Source organism: Peromyscus californicus, unplaced genomic scaffold (assembly GCF_007827085.1).
Source record: "Peromyscus californicus insignis strain IS unplaced genomic scaffold, ASM782708v3 Scaffold_2__1_contigs__length_46816999, whole genome shotgun sequence".
Taxonomy (NCBI): Eukaryota; Metazoa; Chordata; class Mammalia; order Rodentia; family Cricetidae; genus Peromyscus; species Peromyscus californicus.
Window position 1 is genome coordinate 44,549,800 of NW_026294540.1, and position 20,534 is coordinate 44,570,333.

Sequence of the window (20,534 nt, forward strand, 5' to 3'; positions counted from 1 at the left end):
ATTAATGTGGTGTTGAATTTGAGATGAGCTCTCAATTATTCTCATTCATGTTTTTTCCAATCTGTCACTCAAGGATATTACCTGATACTGGGATCTTTTTTAAATGTCTTCTATGGTTTGGAAATTAGGGGAATACTTCTTTTATGAAATGTGCTTGAAAGTGTGCCTTCCCTCCATTTTATGGACTACTGAAATACTGCAGATCATTGCTGCTAGTTGTTGAGATTGGACAAGTTGATTTCCACTTTGTTGGTTTTGGCTCCTGGGATTTAGATTTGCTGTTTCATATTTCTATTTATGTTTTTCACTTTTTCTTTGTATGTATTCTTCTTTCATACAGTCCATCCTGACTGCATCCTCCCCTCCCTCCACTCCTCCCAGTTGGCCCTCAGCTCCTCTCTCCACCAGATCCACTGCTCCTCTGTTTTCCTTGAGACAAGAGCAGGCTCCAAGGGAGAGCACCTGAACATAGAAGAACGAGACGCAATTAGATTACCTTGAAACTTTTGTTTTCTTTTTTTAATGTGTAAATACTTTTGAAGAAACATTTAATTTTTTGTTCTTTGAGAATTTCATTTTATTTTTATTATTAAATTTTTTTCTTTTCATTTTACATGCATACACAGATTCCCCCATCCTCCCTCCTCCTGCCCCTGAGCCTTCCCCCCAACTTACCCCCCATTCCCACCTCCTCCAAGGCAAGGTCTCCCACGGGGAGTCAGCAGAGCCTGGTACATTCATTGGGACAGGTCCAAGCCCCTCCCCCTTGCACTAAGTCTGCACAAGGTGTCCCACCATAGGCACTGAGTTCCAAAAAGCCTGCTTATACACCAGGCATGGATCCCGATCCCACTGCCTTGGGGCCCCCTGGCCAGTTCAAGTTAAGCAACTGTCTCGCCTATCCAGAGGGCTTAGTCCAGTCCCATGGGGGCTCTTCAGCTATTGGTCCACAGTTCATGTGTTTCCACTAGTTTGGCTAGTTGTCTCTGTACTTTTTCCCATCATGATCTCAATGTCCCTTGCTCATAGAATCCCTCCTCTCTCTCATCGATTGGACTCCGGGAGCTTGGCCTGGCACTCAGACGTGGATCTCTGCATCTGCTTCCGTCAGTTACTGGATGAAGGCTCTATGATGACAGTTAGGGTATTCACTGTTCTGATTAGCAGAGTAGGACAGTTCAGGCACCCTCTCGACTATTGCTAATAGTCTAAGGTGGGGTCATCCTTGTGGATTCCTGAGAACTTCCCTAGCATCCTGTTTCTCCCTATACCCATGATGTCTTCATTTATCATGGTGTCTCTTTCCTTGCTCTCCCACTCTGTCCTTTTTCCAGCTCAAACCTCCCCATTCCCTTATGTTCTCATCCTCCATTCCTTGCCCTCCATTACCCCACCTCATCCCCAGTTTGCTCATGAAGATCTCATCTATTTCTCCTTTGCTGGGCTATCTATGTGTCTCTCTTGGGAACTACATTGTTAGCTAGCTTCTCTGGAGCTGTGGGTTGTAGTCTTGTTATCCTTTGCTTTACATCTACTATCCACTTATGAGTGAATACCTACCATGTTTATCCTTCTGAGTCTGGGTTATTTCACTCAGGGTATTTTTTATATATACACATTCTCATAAGCAATTGAATGATACATTTCCACACATGCCTACACTGTACTTGATCATATTCCCCTGTACTACATCAGTCCCCCACCATGTCTTTGTGACTGATATTGGGACTTTTACACAAGCCTAGCCCTCTCCTTCCTCATGACCAGGAGAGACAGAGTAGATCCTGTTTCTGTTTGTGGACCTGCTTTGTCTCCTGTAGAACTCTATCTAGTTTAGCTACTTTCCTTATAACACAACAGTTCTCTAGTCACTGTGCTGAGTGTGGATTCTTCCCACAGTCTCCTTATGTGCTATGCTGTTGTTCCATTTGTTACAAATGTTACTTCTGCCATTGGGACTGTGAACAAAGGGCTCTTTAGTGTGTTGGATGATGGAGGTGAAGTGTCAGGGACTCTCACGAATGATCTTCACATCTATGCTCATCAAGGAAAGGAGCTCACACTTGCTCCGTTCTTTGAGCTTACTTGGTGGTGGGATCAGGCTAACATTGGCACAGGGATGAGTTTGGATATGGGCCTTTGCTTTTTCTCTCTTGAAGAATTTTTCTATAACCCTGGCCTTCATTCTTCTGCTAAGCTTTAAATGATTCAGGGAATCTATGAGATCTGGGCTCTGCTTGTTTGGAGCTGTTTTTGTTGCCAGTCCAAAATGGTTGCTTATGACTTATGTGTTTAAGTGTTTTTATTTTATCTTAACTCAATATTCACACATGTCTAGGAATTCCTTTCATATTTTATAATTTTCTGGAGTATAAAAATTATAACATCCTAAAGGCCCTCTGGACTGTAGATGTATCAGTTACAACATCAACTTTTCTATAGTGTAATTTGTATCTGATCTCTCTTGATCAGCTTTTGAGGGTTTTGCCTTGTGGCACATCCTTGAACAGAAGCAGCTCATTCTTTCAGGGATCTCAGGATTTTCCTTTGCATGCCACCTTTACTTATACCAACTCTGATCTTTCCTATGATTCCTCATTCACTGCCTTGGGTTTAGGTTCTTCTAGTATTTTTATATCCTTGAAGAGCATCATAAGATTGTTTGGGATATTTCAGATTTCATGACAGAGAATTCCAAGCTATAGCCTTCCCTCCTAAAACTGCATTAATCTTTTTCTTTTAGCATTGTGTGGGTCTGAAATTTCCCACAAGATAAAGTGGTTGAAATTGAGCACAACACCATGGGCAGCCACATGGAAGAGGACATTCTTGAAAAGGATTTCAGGATGTTAACATCTCTAGGGTGTGGTTCATTCGGGGAGGTGAAGCTGGCCTGCCACCTTCCCACACATACACGAGTGGCTGTCAAGGTCCTTGAGAAAAACACCAACAGTGTGGCTGACATCAGTACTGAAGTGAACATCCTTCAGTCACTGGAACACAGGAACATCGTTCGATTTTTTGACATGATCGACACACTGTCAACCACTTACGTGATTATGGAGTATGTGGCAGGAGAAGATCTGGAGAGCTGCCTCAGGGCACGGGGCTGTCTAAAGGAGGAGGAGGCTAGAGGGATTTTCCGGCAGGTGGTGTCAGCGGTTCACTTCCTCCACCAGAGACACATCGCACACCGTGATATTAAATTGGAAAACATCCTAGTCGATGCAGCAGGAAATGCAAAGCTTTGTGACTTTGGGATGGCGATTGAAATCACAGAGGGGCAGATGTTGCAGGAGATCTGTGGCTCCTTGCTCTATTGGGCCCCAGAGATCTTGGCAAGAAAGCCCTATGATGGACTGGCAGGTGATATGTGGAGCTTGGGTATCGTTCTATATGTCTTGATCACAGGGCACTTTCCATACATGGAAGAAACCCTTGATGGTATGCACAGACTCATCACCACCACAATGTGTCCCATTCCCTACCATCTGTCCAAACCCTGTCACATCATCATTGCCCGACTACTCATGGTCCCCACCTGGTTCCGATTCACAATCTCTCAGCTTGTGGAACGACCATGGCTGGGCCCCATTCAACAACATGTACTGCCTGCCACCAAAGAAATCCTGCCCAGGGTCGTGGAGACTATGTGCACCATCGGCTATACCTGTGAGGAGATTGTGTCATCCCTAACTCACAGGCGAGAAGATAATCGTGTAATGGCTACGTGCAACATTCTCAAATATCAGCTGAGTTGTGGGGACAGCCATCTTCAAGATCAGGTGCCCTGGCTAACTAGCAGCCCAGCAGATCCTGTTCGCCTCCCTCTCCCCTTGAAGAGAGCCAGTGATCCAGCATTTACAACCAGTACACATGCTGGGAAGGATCACTTTAAGGAGGAGGGTGTGGAAGAAAGAGGCAAAAGATGCAGAAGCTACACCATGCCTCATAGACTCTCCTTCCTGGAGGCGATGCCCGGTTCAGACAACACAGTCCCAGAAAGAGATGCTCTTGTGGCTGACGTCATCAACACTCCTGCAGAGGACATTGCAGTCAACAGGAATTCTGTTGACCCCCTACCTGGCAATCTCTCCTCCCCTGAATCAGTCTTGGATGCAACACCCACAGTATTTCTCAACCTGGGCTTCTGTGAAGAAGATTCATCCCAGGAGCCAGACATTCCCAGTGACCAGCCCCAGGTGGCACCCACAACATCTGGATCCAGGCCATTCAGGGTCTGGGAACTGGTGAGGAAGCAAATTCTCTATGCACTGAGAGCACTGTGGTGCTGCCTGCCCACCCGAAGGTGAGCCCTGAACCCTTGCATCAGGGGCTGCAAGGAAAGAGAGGACAGTGGAGACCTACATGGAGAACAGTTGGTTGGGCCACACAGATGAATTCCTATGTTGTCTTTTCAATATGCTATTTCAATATCCTTTTGAAATGAAAAGTTATACCCACTCAGAGGGCACAGAATTTGCTATGTAGTACATTAGATGGCAAATTCACAGCTTCCTGTTCATGTAAAGTCCTGGAAGGTTGAGGTAAAAGCAGATAGCCTAGCATGGGGACCACAGGGTGGAAGGAAGGGAGGAGAGTTTGTCTAAAGGGGTTAAAGGTTCAGAATGGAGGAATCAGGAGGAGAAATATGGCACAGAACTTTCATCTGCCAAAGTCACTAATAGAGGTGCTTTCATGTTTCTTTCTTCTTTGAAGTGTGGAAACTGAAATGGCCCAATAGAATTCCAGACCTGGTGAGGAGTGACTGCCACAGAAGTGAGCCAGAACTCATCTCCAGTGTGCCAGCTCCCTCCAACCCAGGGCAACAGGCTCCTGCCTCCATTCATCCTCCAGCTATTGGGTCTGAGCTGCCACTTTGCATCTCTTTCAGCTTAATCCAGCCTCAGAACTGTTGTGGAACAACTGGGGGTCATAAGTCACTTGGACCCCATGACCCTCTCTACCTTCCTAGCTTTGGTTGTGCTTGTAGGACCACTCACACTGCATGGAAAACAGCAGCCTCTACCACCAGGAAGGATTTTTATACCAATCTAGGCTGCTCATCATCTTGGTCACTTTAACCCTCCAACTTACTCTGTGACTGCCTTATGGACAAAACAGCAAGACCTGTGTAAGTCCTCTGGAGAATGGAGGCGGGTGAAAGGAGATAAGGAGGACTAATTGGGGAACAGTTTTGAGACAGGAATAGGGGACATGAGAGGTGGTGTAGAATAAGGAGTAGAGTCTGTCCTGAGGAACTTCCTGTCAACAAAGTAGCATGAAAGAGATGTGTGTGCTGAGCTGCCACAGGGGCCCTGCACAGTCTACAGCAGGAACGAACCTGCCCTGAAGTGCAGAGTGGGAGGGAGCTAGGGACAGCCAGCAATGAGGAGGAGAGGGCCTGCTCCGATGGTTCCTATCATGTGTCAAGGCACACAGGTAGGATGCTGTCTTGTAAATAACATCCTGTTCTTCCTACAGATCTGGGGTGTAGCAGGAGAAAAGTGCAGCACTATTGGTCTGTGTAGTCACGTCCTCCTCAGTGCTGAGTAAGTCCTGTCTGTTAAAGTCACTAAGAGAGGCACTTTCTTTATTCTTTCGGGTTTTATTTGGGAAAGTGAAATGGTCTACTTGAACTACAGTCTTGGTGTGGTGTGGTGCAGCAGGAAGGATCCAGGCTGGAACTCTGTGTCCTGTGTGATGACACGTTAGGGCTACAGGTTCCAGTATCCATCCTCCAGGTGTAGGGTCTCAGCTGCCATCTTCCCCATCCTTCACCTCACTGCTGCCCCTGCACTGTTGTTGAACATCACTAAGTAGTCACGTGTAGCATCGACCTAATGAATGTCTACATCCCTCATGGTTCCTGTAGAACCAGGGTTCCCCGGCATCTACAAGGGCTGCCTCTGTCAACAGGACAGACTTGCACACAGGTCTCAGGCTTCCCTCTTCTTTGATCACTTCATCACCTCCAACCTGCTTTCTGACAGTCTTTTAGAAGAACTGCAGGAACTGTAAATCCAGTGGGAGACAGAGGGATGGAGATAAGGGGTGAAACAGGGGAAAGGAGGTGGAGAGGATGAAGAGGAAATGAGAGGACCTGGAGAGAGGGTAGAGTCTGTCCAGAAGAGCTTACCTGCAATGAGTGGAGAAAAGGAGGTTTTGCTGGGTTAAGGGTCTGAAAAAGTGAGACCAGGAACAAATGTCTCAAACAGAGCAGAGTGTGACCTTGGGTGTATTGCCAGCCATGAGGAGGAATGGAACCTGTTCTGATGGTTCCTGGCATACGTCAATGTAGTGAAGTATGAGGCTGCTTTGGAAAGGGACTTCCATTCTGGGCTACTGAAGAAGGGTCTGGCAGAAGAGAAGGGTGGCTCCATCCTGCAGTGGAGTCCTCTCCTGCTCCTGTCTGACATGTCCTTTGGCAGATCTGATGACATCTATGTCTTTGTCTCCATAGCCTCCTTCATCCAGGATTCACTTGCTGTCTCCCACCTCCTGATCCAAGAATCTTACATCATTTTTTCCATCTCATGGAGGGATTTATAACTGACATTTGACCTTACATTAACATTGTTCTGCTCCAATGTGGGAAGGTAAGTAGGCCTTGCCAGGCCTGATCCTGGGTATTGTCTTTACAAGGCCAGAACACTGGACTTCTCTATGACCAACGCCCACCATTGGGGTCAGACTTACAAGGAAACCTTGATCATCATGGATCTCTTGATGACAGCCTGTATCTAGAGTTTTCCTACCTGGCCCACAGCCAGGACAAATCTCTCTCACCTGCCAGTCCCACAGCCACTCAGACCCAACCAAGTAAACACAGAGACTTATATTGCTTACAAACTGTGTGGCCGTGGCAGGCTTCTTGCTAACTGTTCTTATAGCTTAAATTAATCCATTTCTATTAATCTATACCTTGCCACATGGCTCGTGGCTTACCGGCATCTTCACATGCTGTTTGTCATCATGGCGGCTGGCAGTGTCTCTCTGACTCAGCCTTCCACTTCCCAGCTTTATTCTCCTCCTTGTCCCACCTATACTTCCTGCCTAGCCAATGGCCAATCAGTGTTTTATTTATTGACCAATCAGCAACACATTTGCCATACAGACCATCCCACAGCAACAGCCCCTGGTGCAGTGTGAAGCACTGGTTGAGTTGTAGTGTCTCACTTGTTTACAGGACACCTTCCAGGTAGGGAGCATCTCACTGATTTACAAGGGAAAATGAACTCAACAGGGAATCCAGGGTACTAATCTGTGTGAATCATGGGCCTGCAGGTAAGTTTGAGTACAGTAAGTATCTGTGTGTGGTAGAAGACAAGTCTCTGAAGCCTGGTCTTGATGTGCTGAAAAGGATCCCATGAGGTGGCATGTGCCAGCATCCCTGACACAGAGGGAAAGCTATCATTGACTTGCTCAACTGAAGAGCAATGGGAGACTGAGAGACTGCAGAGGTGTGACAAGGGAGGAACCGTCTTCTCTGTTGTAGTTGGCCTCCAGATCCGTTCTGACCATCTGATCCTGGCCTGTGAACAAATACCGATGCATGTTAAAGTCTTTGGCCAGATCTTCCCAGTGGATGACAGTCAGCTTGTGCTGTCACTGACTTCTAGAACCCTGACCATCTGGTGAGTCCCAAGTGCAGAGAACAAGATCAGTCAGTTTGTTCAGGAAGAGAGAGGAATTTTCAGTTTGTGGGTATCACCCGGTGTCAGACTGTGTATCTGCTGCATATCAATGAAGGCAGATTCTGTTGAATTCTAGAAATGAGATAGGAAAATTTCCTGAATCCTCATCTTATTTTTATTTTTTTTTTTTTGAGACTGGATCTCACTGTATGGCCCTTACTATCTCAACACTCTCTGTGTAGAACATGCAGCTCTCAACCTCACAGAGAGTGACCCCTTTCTCTGCCTCCTGGGTGCTGTGATTACAGATGTGGACTGCCATGCCTGGCTTCAAGTACTGTATGTATAGCACCAATGGTAAATTCATCAGACATTTGAGGGAAAGGAGACAAGTTCTGTGCTTCTTTCATCCTGACAGGGTCAGGGATTGAACTGAAGGTTCTGTCATCCAGGATGGACTACAAACAGCAGCAAAGTCCGAATCGACCCTTCAGAATAGAAGTCTATGTCCACCAGTGAACAGATACCTGGAGGTGAGAACTGCTGTCATGAATTCTTCTGGGGACCCTGGTCAGTGGGCTGGAGGAGGTATGCACTAGCTGACACATCCTTGGGAACAAGGCACAGAGCATGCAAAGGCTGCTCTCTAACCCTTTCCCAGGATCCCCACCAGGCACACATCCCATGACTTCAACCTGACCAATCAGGAGAGTCCAGATTGGCTACCTGGTCTGATTGATTGAGTTCTTTCCATTTGAGCCTTGAGATCACAGCTGAGGACTCAAGGTGGGTCACTGAGACAGCTGGTGCCTGTCTTGGGATGTTGAAAGCAGGGCTCTCACTAAAGGACACCAGTGGCAGAGGCATTGCATGAAGCCACAGAATCTAGATAGCAGCTTCCAGTTCTACTCATCCGACATCCAGGTACTGTATGCTTGTCTGCTGACTTCTATGTCTACTCTTGCTCATGGGTCCCACAGTGTTTTTGTTACTTGTCAAAACCACTTTGGGTTGGATTTAGGCCACTGAACTTTGTTCATACTCACTGGCTAATGGAGAACCCAGGGCTGCAGGTTTCTGGATTCTGAACCAACTAGGACTCTGTGCACCCCACTCTAGACAGTGTGTGATGGTAGAGGGGATCAGCCCCTCCCAAGAACACTGTCAACAGTCCCAGGAAGACCATTGTCCTATTCCATGTCCTGAGTGTTCTGTTGTTCATGTTCTGACCCCTATGACCTGCACATTTTGCGTATGAGAGAAAACAGTGATCCTTGTCTTTTGGGACAAGCTTGTCACACATAACACAGTCATCCTCAGTTGTATCTGTTTTCTGAAAAATGTCCAAATTTCATTCACTCATGAGGGTGAGAATGTGCTTTTTACCCTGTATGCTCTTCATGTATTTATTTCATCTATTTATTTACTTATCTCTCTACTGAGTTATTTATTCATTTATATATTCATTCTATGTGTCTTTTACATCAGGTATCCTGATTACATTCATGTCCCCATCACTTCACATCTGCCCTCCAACTTACACCTGCCCAAACAAAACAAAATTTAAGAGAATAAAAAGGGAAAGTAAGATACATTTTAAAAAGGGGAGACTTAAAGGTTTCCTTGTGGAAGCTGCAGTGACCGAGTGTGACAGAGTGAGTCACACTGTAGACCTCTCTGTCCACATATTTTCACTTGTCAGTGTTCATTGCAGAGTCACTGGTCAGTTCCAGGCCTCGGGTTTCTACTACACTAATTTTGTGTTTGGTACTGTCATCTGTCCTCTGTAATTGGCACATTATCTTGCTTCACTGTAAGGGCATGCAAATTTAAAACTCTGACTTCAAAATCATCAGTGCCACAGTACAAACCCACTTCTAAATAAAGTGACAAAGTTGATCTGGAGATGGAGAGCAGAAGATGAGAACCAGAGATTGCAGAGGCAGCAGGAAAGAATTGGCTAAGGGAGGGATTTGGGGAGAAAGGAAGAGAGAGGAGAGGAGCCATGGGGAGAGGGATGCATAGTAGGTCTAGCTTAAGTGCTGCATATTTCAAGTTCCCCTAGAGTCCCTTTCACATGTCCTTCCTCTTTAAAGGGATGAGCTCTCTACATCAGGAGACACACGATGGCAATTTGAGGTGTGGCCTGAGACAGCAGAAGTCGGAGCTCTGCAGGAAGTCCAGATGGCAGTGTGCCCACTTCCCCAGCATGAAGGGTCTCTGTCCAGCACAGGAGGAGGTAAACCAACTACCACAGGTTTCCCTCCAGGAAACCTTAGTTATCAAGGATTTAGGATTGGTGTTTCACAGCATCCTTGTCTGAGGGGGCCATGAGCCAATACCAGGTACAAGCTACCCATGACTGTGCAGACCCTGTGGACCAGTCTGCAGGGGAATAACCTGCAGTACTCATTAATCTGTGCACCCTTCAGGTCTGTGGTCCTAGTGAAATGTTTCCCCACATGAGGGAAAGGGAGCTCCTTCCTCTCCTTCCTCTCCTTTCCCTCCTTCCTCTCCTTCCTCTCCTCCCTCTCCTCCCTCTCCTTCCTCTCCCTCTTCCCTGCTGTTGTATTTGCAGCCTTCATTTATCCCTGTGTCCTGCCCATCAGAAAAGACACAGTCCCACTGCATGCTGGCCTAGTTTACATGCTTGTGAAGGGGCCTCACTGTAGGGAGTTTCATCAGAACCATATTTGTCTCCTAACAGGAAAGTGACAGCAAGCTGGAGGAAAATGGGTACCACTTCAGATGGAATGCTGGGACATTGCTCCACTTTGGAAGTGAGTAGGCCTTACCTAGTAGGGCACAGTGGTCAGAGGTGGGGTCAGCACTCTTAAAACTACTTTGTACCCAGGTCCCACTGGGTACAGTGGTCAGGCCTAGACAGTCTTGTTGACCATAGAGCTAGGGCTTTCAGCTAGGCTGACTGCTTGCTTGTCCTGCTGGGATAATTGTCTAAAGTGTTGTCAGGTGCGCCTGACAGGCAGACAGCCTCTCCATGCAGTGAAGGATGGCCACTCTGAATGGGATGATTGTCAAGGCTCATCTCTGGGCAACACATGGCCGAAAGCATCATTGAGACCACTATATAATAGCCTGTAGCAGATGCTTAGTTTTTGGTTTCTTGTCTAAATTTGACTCTGGATTAGAGGTTAGGAAGAATAAGTCTGACCAGGCAGGTCCCCCTTAATTCCAAGAGTAGGTGGTCACTTAGCTTGTATTACAGAGGACAAGAGATAGATAGATAGATAGATAGATAGATAGATAGATAGATAGATAGATAGATAGATATAAATAGCTGAGGCATGGCTACAGAGGGATATTGAGATGACTTGGTGTAGGTGGCACATCTCTTCCCTCTGATCCTAACACCATTGAGATGAAACAGTTTGAATCAAAGATGGTGAACATCTTCTCACACCTGTATGTTGTGACATCCATTCTGTCACTGGCCAGTGACTTAGTCTGTGTTGGGTTCCAGAGACTGGGGAATGGGGACTGACACAACCTAACAAGGGAAACCAGCCAAGAGACAATGGCCTGCTTGCTCCTCGGCCCATAGCTTGTTTGTTGATCAGTGAGTGACCATTAAGGAATGTCTCACCCTGATGCACTTAACTAAAACCATGGCCTGTGGAAGGGAGTCTTGGGTAATGTGGCCAGCCATGGAATCTCTCGGGAGACAGCACATGTGGACCAGGACTCCAAGCCCTGGTAATGATGGTCTCTAAGAATGTGACCCTTAGGAACCAGAGTTGATGCCTAAGAGGCCAGGTGAGTTTAATGTGAACTTCTTATATCACTGGCCACTGCAGGGAGCATGTGATGGCCTTTAGATTGTTACGTGAGAGATATCAGATTATGATCAGGCTTACACACTCAACACACTCCTTCCACCACTGCCTGCCTCCTGGAGGCAGCAGGAACAGGTGCAGACAATACATGCTATTGGTACCAAGATCTTTACACACACTACCCCAAAGTGGCTCAGTAATACTCATTTCCCAGTGGAATAAAGGGAGTCCAAGTGATGCTGGGTAGCTTGCTATTTTGGACAGAACCTGACTGGTTGGGACTGTTTAAATTCCTCCCAGATCATTGACATAGACTAGTGTGGTAACAGCCTGGGTCTCTTGTAGTCTCAGAGTTCAACTCCAGAACTCTCATTGACCATCCTTTTCTCCTCAGATCTGCAGGTTCTGTTGGATATGTTCTGAGACAAAGCTCATCTTCACCATATGTGCATCCTGTCTCATCTAGGCAAGTGTTCAGTGAACTGGGTGCAGGAAACACAGTGCCTAGAAATAGACATGTTGGTGAAACTGCTTTTCCTTCTTGATCCTAGAGCTTGTTTATGGGACAGTAGCAGAGCAGCTAGGACAAACCAATCCCTGAAATCAGGACTTCTCAAGGAGACTGCACTGAGTTCTCCCTCAGGAAGTCACATGGGAAGAAAAGGGACATTATTCCTGCCTCATTAGGTCCTGAATTCCACCAAAAATAAACCAGGTATTATCTGAAAGGCCACAGGTCTAGGGTGGTGAATGAATCTTTCTGCCAGCCTCACCAATGGTCTAACACAAGCTTTTACTTCTAAGTGCCTGGCCATATCCTGAATTGTGGACCCCAAGAACTCCTGACCTGAGTATGTGCACACTGAGCATTAGTGACATGGAGGGAAAAGAGCGCCTCTCCCCTCCCCTTCCTAGCAGACTAGTATGCACTGTCTGAGCTCCAGAGGAACTCAGAGGCTACACACAGCAACGGGAGGACATGCTGTGGAGAACAATGACATGGTTTCTCTTCCACCATCCAACTACAGACAACCACTCCAAATTACTAACAAGATCTGGGGAATCTATAGGAGCATCCCCCTGTGGAAGCCTCCCAGTGGGTACTTACTGTTGAATCCTGCCCAACTTAGACCCCTTTGCATTTTGACCGTTCAGAAAGTCACCTATGCCTCTCTGTCTTCACAGATAACAAATAAAACCTTCCTGATCAGGTAAAGAAATATCTCAGAAGAGCATTGGGAATTAAATGTGCTTCTCTTTCTGAACTCTAGAGTGGATCTCCTGAGAACGGCAGTACCCATGGACCACCTGTCCCAGGCCTCCACTAACATGAAGAGGCAGAACTTGAGGTCATACATTTGGCCCATTTCTCACTGGTATTAGGCAGAGACAATTTACAAACAAATACTGAAGTATTTAATTAGAATTCCAACATAATTTCTATAAATCGGCATTCAGAATACTTTGACTACTGGAGGAGAGAAATCCAAACAATATGAGCTCTCAGGTTCTACCAGTTGCTTTTCTAAAGGTGACAGATGTTTGCACTTCATCTATAGACTCAGCAAAATCCAGTCTGATGCTCAAACACAAGATGTAACAACCAATGGGTCCTAAACCTAGAAGACATGGCAGAGGACAGGAAAGATTCCTCCAGACCCTGATCTTCTTCTTCCAGGACTTCCCACAAAGCCTCAGAGATCCATAAAGGGCTACAGGGAAGTAATGGAGACTGGGTATATGGAACAGAACAAAAGCTCAGAAACAGGCCTAACTGATTTTTTTTCACAGTCACCTATGGAAATCAAGGCAGAGAGAATGGCTTGTCCACAAATGACTGCAGAAGAAGATTTAAAAAAACAAGCAATAAGGAACCAATTGAAAAACTGAACACAGTCACCATTTCAATTGACCTCAAATACAAACACTGTAATGCTCACATAAAGTTATAGAAGAGGACTACATGATTTCCTGCCTTATAGAAAGGAGGATCAGAAATAACACGGAGAAGATGAACTGTGGACTCAGGATGCCTGCGGCCCCCAGACATGAAATACAGAGGCTGGAGCATGGCTGGAGCAGACACTCCCCCAGGACGTCTAGAGAGAGCCTGGCCCCTGACACACCCTGGCAGACAACAAATCCCTGACAGTGAATGTTGTGTGGCTGTGAGGAGGTGGAGGTGTCGTGTGTGCTGTGTGGTGTGAGGAGGGCTGAAACCTATCCCATTGTTGGGATGGAGATGAGCTCTCCAGCTGATCTGTTAACAGCACTGTGTGGATGGTCCAGTCAGCTGGGGAAAGCAGCAGGTCTGACCCCTAGATACTCACATGTGCTACCCATGCCCCTCCCCTGGTTAACAACTTACATACAGGGTCAGTGTAAGGACATGAAGGACGCCCCTCACCCACACTCACCACAGAGTTCTCTAGGTATTAGGACTAGATATTCAACTCCCCTTATGCTGTCCCACACACAGTGCTAGATTCTAGACCATGCTAGACATGCCTCCAACCACAGTGTACTAAGACATGGGGAAAGGTATCAGGCCCTGTTGGACACTTGACCTCCAGACAAGGACACACAGTTACTGTATGGCTCAAAGACTCCTGGAATCTTCCTGCACTGATGTACAACACTAGGTATAATGCAGCATGGGACACTACAGCCATGCCACCTCACTGGTACTACCAGCTGTCAGACCATGATAAACAACCTCTACATCACACACGCACACACACACACACACACACACACACACACACACACACACACACACACACACAGAGAGAGAACTTCTAATGTACTTCTAAGTACTGGACCATGTGTGACTTCTCACCAAACTACACATTGACTGCTAGCTATCAGACATTGTTAAATAAACCCTCTCGCATACCTCCCATGTATTCCTAGGTCTGGATCCAGAATGTAACCCACATAATCCTTTATTAACAGCTACTTATCAGGTCATACAGGACACTCTCTTGCCACTGTATGCAAATACTCTGCTAGTATTGGTCCCCAGTTGACACCCTAATATCACTGAAATTCCACATACACTGCTAGGGTTCAGGCCCTCCTGAATATCACACCACCACCACCACAATCTACAGTGTTAGTATCAGGGCCCAAAGGATATCACATTTCATCAACCCATATATCCCTGTTGGATTTCAGACCTGCTGGGCATTTGAAACTCTATGGCAACTCCTACAAGGCTAGCTAACGGCCCTGGAATGCACACATCGCCCTGCAGCTGCCCCACGTGCACTGCTAGGTGTCAGGCTCTGCTGGCTCCCTCAATGCCACACACACACTCTGAAGTGTCAAGCACACTCGGACATCACATCGCACACTGCCAACCTACTTCAACATGAATGATCAGACCTTGATGGACATCAGCTCAGCCATAATCTGACACATACTCCGTAGGGATTGTGCAGAGCTTGACACCCCGTTCTTCCACTGCTCCTCTCTGACATACAGTTAGCATCAAACATACTGGACACATCACCACCCCTATGACCACACATCCACTCTAGGTACCAGGTCCAGTTTGACTTCATTCCCCACATTAATCGACAGCCATCAGACCATTCTGGGAACTTCTCCCCATGTCAGGTCTTCCACAATACTTAGAAATTTGCACATCTGGACACCCTCCTTCTGCTTAAGACACACCTACACTGCTAGGCATCAGCTTCTACTGGACTCCTTCCTCTGCTATACCATGTGCTGGGTCTCAGGTTCTACTGCTGGTTACTGGGTCATGCTGGACATTAACTCCTGTCCAAACCACAGTGCATATAAAGTGCTGTGTGTCAGGTTCACTTGAACACCAGGCTCCATCACGCATGACATGCTAGGTATCCAACAATGTTGACACACACCCTTACCATCGATATACACAACTGGCCCAGTGAACACTACAATTTTAAAGGCTCTGCTAACACCTCCATCACTGACATATCAAGTTTCTTGCCATTGTTCTCTTACTAACACTCTGTGCAGATTTCAGTCATGTATATTAAAGTATGTTGTATGCATATACAATAATTGGCTTCAAGCCTTACCCAAAATAGCACCATTCTGTTGACAACATACACTACCAGACAGGGGCATGGGTCTAAGCACGGCTGAAAATTAGCAGTGCTTTTGCGGCAGCAGTATGGGTGTAGGAAGAGAAACTTATTAGATGAGGCCTGTTATCATGCACAATGTCTGGGTTAGGACTGGGGAGTCCTGAGGATATGATACACAGTAGTGCATCCAGGCCTCAGGTAGGTGTCCAGCAAAGCGTGAAACCAAGTAGTGTGTTTCAGGCTATAGTGGCAGGGGTAGGAGTGTCCAGCAGGGCAGTGGTACATGGGTAGGTTTGGAAGCAGGCCTGGGGGGCAGTAGCTAGTAAGGCCTGTTGTGTGGGCGGCCCCTGATAGTGGGATGAGTCTCTGTGGGAGAAGAGGGAGATGCTCTGCTGTGTGTCTTAGGAACACAACAGTGTATGTTGAGTGGCAGCAGTTGGGAGCTGTCTAGATCCATTAGGACATGACACCTAGCAGTCTATGTAGGATACCAGGGGAGATTCCTGCCATGCCTGTTCAATAGTAATATATGTGGAGCAGTGCTAAAGATAGAGATGTTATAGGGAAAAGTGTGTGTGTGTGTGTGTGTGTGTGTGTGTGTGTGTGTGTGTGTGTGTGTAATATGTGTGTGTGTGTGTGTGTGTGTGTGCACTTGTGCTGAACTTGTGGCAATGGTCAATGTGACAATGCTGCATTGTCATGGAGATAGCTGTCTTAGAGAAAACGAGTCAGTGACTAGGAAAATAGAAGCCCAGGGTCAGTATATTATTAGTGAAGTTGATCAGAGAAAGTGTCTTCAAGTTATAGACGAGAGATTTTGGAGAATAAGGGTAGAAAACAAGAAATGTGAGACTTGATGAATACAGGCCTGGGGGAGGAATTTGACTTTATTTTTACTGTACCAAGAAGCCAAGTTTTCTCTTTGCCAACAACACTAGGTATCATCGTCTGTAAGGTGTCCCCACACTTAAATTAAAACCACCTGCACATTGCTAGGTGTCAGGTGCTACTGTGAAAAATGTCTTCTACAGCAGGTGCCAAACACACATGCCTAGGTGTGAGGTCCTGCTAGATCAACTGTCCACTAAAAAAAAATGCTCCTCTCATACAGTTGGGAAGTCTGTCCTCCAAGAGATCAACAACACGATGGCTAAAGCCCCTGAACAGGGCTGGGTGTCTGGTCTTTCTAAGGATGCCCTCACCTACAGCCGCAGAAGCCACAAACAGCTGCCCACATAGTATAACACAAGTGTCAGGGTCTAGTGTTTATCTCTTCCCTTACAACCGCATAGACACACATGGTTAGGTCACATTCCTGATAGGAATCCCCTCAGCTACAGCAGTGCCACACACCCAGAGCTAGGTGTCACATCCTGCTGGGCACCTCTTCCCCTACATCCAAAGGACCATACAGTTACACAGCTAGTTTTCTAGTACTGGTACCCCTACCCTATAGTCAAATGCCAGGTACACAGTCACACATTCACAAACACACTCAGGCACACATGCTTGTATGATCCCATGCACGTGCTCATGCAGTCTCATCTAGCTGTCATGTCAACAAGGTCTCCCCCATTCAGACAAAGCCCTATTTACACAACCATCAAAGTGCTGCCCTTCTGGGTGTCCATCCCCTGCAGCCAAACACATACACAGAGAGACAGAGAGACAGAGAGACAGAGACAAAGACAGGGAGAGACAGAGATAGACAGAGACAGACAGAGAGACACAGAGTCCGAGGTCAGGTCCTGCTGTTCCCACTCCATAACAGACAAAGCTGTCTACTCAGGGCTAGGTGTCAGGTCCTGATACATACCTCTTTTTCTGTATTCACAGTGCAATATTCTTACACAGCTAGTTTACCAGTATGCACTGCTCCCCTATAATTCAAATGCTAAGTACACACTCACACACTCAGGAACACATTCAGGCACACATGCTCCTACAAATGCCTTCACGAATTCAATGCACTCTCAGCTAGCTATCAGGTCCTAGAAGACAACCACCATACAAGGAAAGCCCCACATACACTTCTAGGTGTTAAGTCCTGTGAGGTAGAGGTATCACCCATACAACAAACAAACACACATCTCTAGGTGTTAGGTCCTGTGAGGTGTCCCACATAGAGCCAAAGCCCTATGTACACACAGCCAACAAGGTGCTTCTGCTGCTAGGTGTCCATTACCTACAGCCAATCTCTCTCTCTCTCTCTCTCTCTCTCTCTCTCTCCACTCTCTCCCCCTCCATCCCCTCCCTCTGTCACATACACACACATGTATATATGTACATCTAAGCCCCTGTACTGTTAGGTATACACATGCCTAGAGCCAAAGACTCCCAATACATGCGATTTGACTGGTCCTTCAGGGTTATTGTCTCCATTATAGGCAAAGCCACCCCCTCATCAACACACAATACACACACACACAAACACACACACACACACACACACACACACACACACACACACACACACACACACACACACACACACACACTAGTGCAGTTACATGGCAGGATCTGTTGGATTTACAGCTTCCTTAGAGCCAAAGCATCTAAACAGGGCCAGGTGTCAGCTTCTGTTAGGTCCACCCTTCCCTACAGTCAATATTCCTCTTACACAGCTAGGTATCATGACTCCTAGAGATCCACTGCCATACAGTAAAGTCCCATGCACAGGGTCAAGCGTCAAATCCCGCTAGGAACCCCAGACATGGGCAAACATCCCAGGCACAGCTCTCATATTCATATAAGGTGTCATGCTCAGGTATTTGTCTCTAGCCTTACAACCAAAGTTCCACATACAAACATGGTTAGGTTTTAGGATCTGCTAGGTACCTTTCTCCCCACAGTAAAACAACAGGTTAACACAAACATACAAACACACCAACACAAGCATGCACACATGCACATATACAATCATGCATGCAGGCCTGTAGGAACCCTCCCCAGGTTGTGAGTCTCAGGAGTTTTTCCCCTAGCCCCATGAATGGAGCTATGGACTTAGGGGAAGGCTAGGACTTGGCACCTACCTCTGGGTGTGTGGCATTGTTGTAGAACTGGGGTCTTCCTTTCAGGACCTGACAAGTTGTCATGTATGTTTATGGCTTTGGCTGTAAGGGTGAGACTACAATGCTACCCTTGACACCTAGCCCTGTGAGGAGAGCTAGGGCTTAAAATAGAAAGAAGTCCGTCAGGACTTGACTGTGTGTGTGTGTGTGTGTGTGTGTGTGTGTGTGTGTGTGTGTGTGTGTGTGTGTGTAGGGTTGTGCATTAGTTTGGTGAAGTAATGCCTACTAGGTCTTGACACACCTACCCTACAGCCAAAGATTTTTATTCACATATATGGCTCACTATCAGTTCCTGCTGGATAAACCCTCCCTTACAGCCTAGCCAAACTGACACAAATTTCAGAACCTGCTAGAATGTCACCCTATATTGAAAAGACCCACTTATGACTAGGGTATCATGTCCTCCTCAGTATCATCTCCCCAAAAGCAAAGCTTCAAATATACTGGCCAGGTGTCACATCATGCTAGGTACCCTAATCTCTATAGCCAATGTTACAGGTACACAAAGAGATGGAGTTAGGTCATTCTGATTACCCCCTGCCTTATAATCAAAGACTCTATCTCTGTCTCTGTCTCTGTCTCTCTGTCTGTCTCTATCATACACACATGCACACAACTATGTATCTGTTCTACACATTTCCTCCCCACAGGAAAGTCCCACATACACACACGGCTAGTTTCCTAACTCCTTCTAGGTACAATCTCCCTAGGAAGATCTCAGAAGAACCTCTAAGAGGACATGATATCTAGCTGTGGAAGAGGAATATATATATATATATCCAGAGCTAGACATAAAAAGCTAGATGTCAGGTACTTTTGGTATCCGCCCCCCTCTATGTTTTACACTCACTTCAGAAGTTTGGGAGCCAGAAACAGCTGATGGAGATGACCTCTGGCATTTGTCTTTCTGGATCTGGGTTCTCTCACTCAATATCTTTTCCACATCCATCCATTTACACAGAAAAATGCCTTAAAAACAAAGAGGATTATTTGCTGAGTGTCTGCAACTAGGCCTGTGATTTTGCAGTTGCATGCAGTTTACAGGACCCATTTCTTTATTAATGCCTAAAATGGGAGATCCAGGTTCACTGAGGGTGCCTCCACCCCTGTGTGTTGTTCCTGAATTGTGTAAGAAAGTAAAGTGAAGGAGCCGTGAAGAGCAAGCCAGGAAAGAGCTGTCCTCTGAATCTGCTAGAGTTCCTAGAAAACTTCCCTAATGATGGACATTGAACAGGACATGGGGGCCTAATAAACTCTTTCAATCACATTGAGTTATGTCAGGACCTGTCTGTCAACAATACAAAGTATACTAGGACAGTATCACAGGACTGGCCTCAATTTGTAATCCTCCAGACTTCACCTACTGACTGCTGGCTTTAAGAATGTAATATAAACCTGTATGAACAAATGCAAGTTTAAGGTTGACTAGATCTTAGGGAGACAACAAATCATGGACCAGCACAACACAATTCCATGAGGTCAGGTTATTTTAATGAAGTTAATCATAGAACACATCCCAAGCAGACAGATTGGAGAAATACTGCTGAATGGGGGTAGACACAACAAATAGTGCCTCATGATATATACAGAGAGAGGGGAGGAATCAGTGTATTTTTAGTATGTTAAGCACCAATCAGAGGGTATAAACACAGGAGTGAAATCATAGACTTGAGATAGTTAATCATGGGACATATAAGCAGCAACAGTGGTTGCAGGAAGGTCAGTTTAGGAGACCGGCAGAAGTGTGGCAACATCATGTCTTGTTCTTGCTCTGGATCAAACGTTGGTGAATGTACCCACTGCACTCTGTGGAGCATGGCTCATGAGGTCAGGACACATGTTAGCACATCGTGACCAGCACACACAACCGTTGTAATACACATAACCTGGCTCATGAGATCAGAGGATGTGGGACATTCTGAATCCTGCCCCAGCACACATCTCATCTCA

At 46.3% G+C, this 20,534-nt stretch overlaps 1 protein-coding gene and 2 long non-coding RNA genes across 3 annotated transcripts; all 3 read left to right on the top strand.

Annotated features, from left to right (window-relative positions):
• The first annotated feature begins 2,815 nt into the window (after nucleotides 1–2,815).
• On the top strand, nucleotides 2,816–5,128 carry LOC128120674 (putative sperm motility kinase W). Its single transcript, XM_052754826.1, has 2 exons — nucleotides 2,816–4,309; nucleotides 4,720–5,128. The coding sequence occupies exons 1-2, from the start codon at nucleotides 2,847–2,849 to the stop codon at nucleotides 4,742–4,744; spliced, it is 1,488 nt and encodes a 495-aa protein (XP_052610786.1). The 5' UTR covers nucleotides 2,816–2,846; the 3' UTR covers nucleotides 4,745–5,128.
• A 356-nt stretch (nucleotides 5,129–5,484) lies between these two features.
• On the top strand, nucleotides 5,485–8,926 carry LOC128120668 (uncharacterized). Its single transcript, XR_008221927.1, has 3 exons — nucleotides 5,485–5,552; nucleotides 6,464–6,599; nucleotides 7,190–8,926. It is a non-coding gene; the product is annotated as an uncharacterized LOC128120668 (long non-coding RNA).
• A 737-nt stretch (nucleotides 8,927–9,663) lies between these two features.
• Nucleotides 9,664–18,734, top strand: LOC128120518 (uncharacterized). Its single transcript, XR_008221894.1, has 3 exons — nucleotides 9,664–9,876; nucleotides 10,345–10,417; nucleotides 12,703–18,734. It is a non-coding gene; the product is annotated as an uncharacterized LOC128120518 (long non-coding RNA).
• The last annotated feature ends 1,800 nt before the right edge of the window (nucleotides 18,735–20,534 follow it).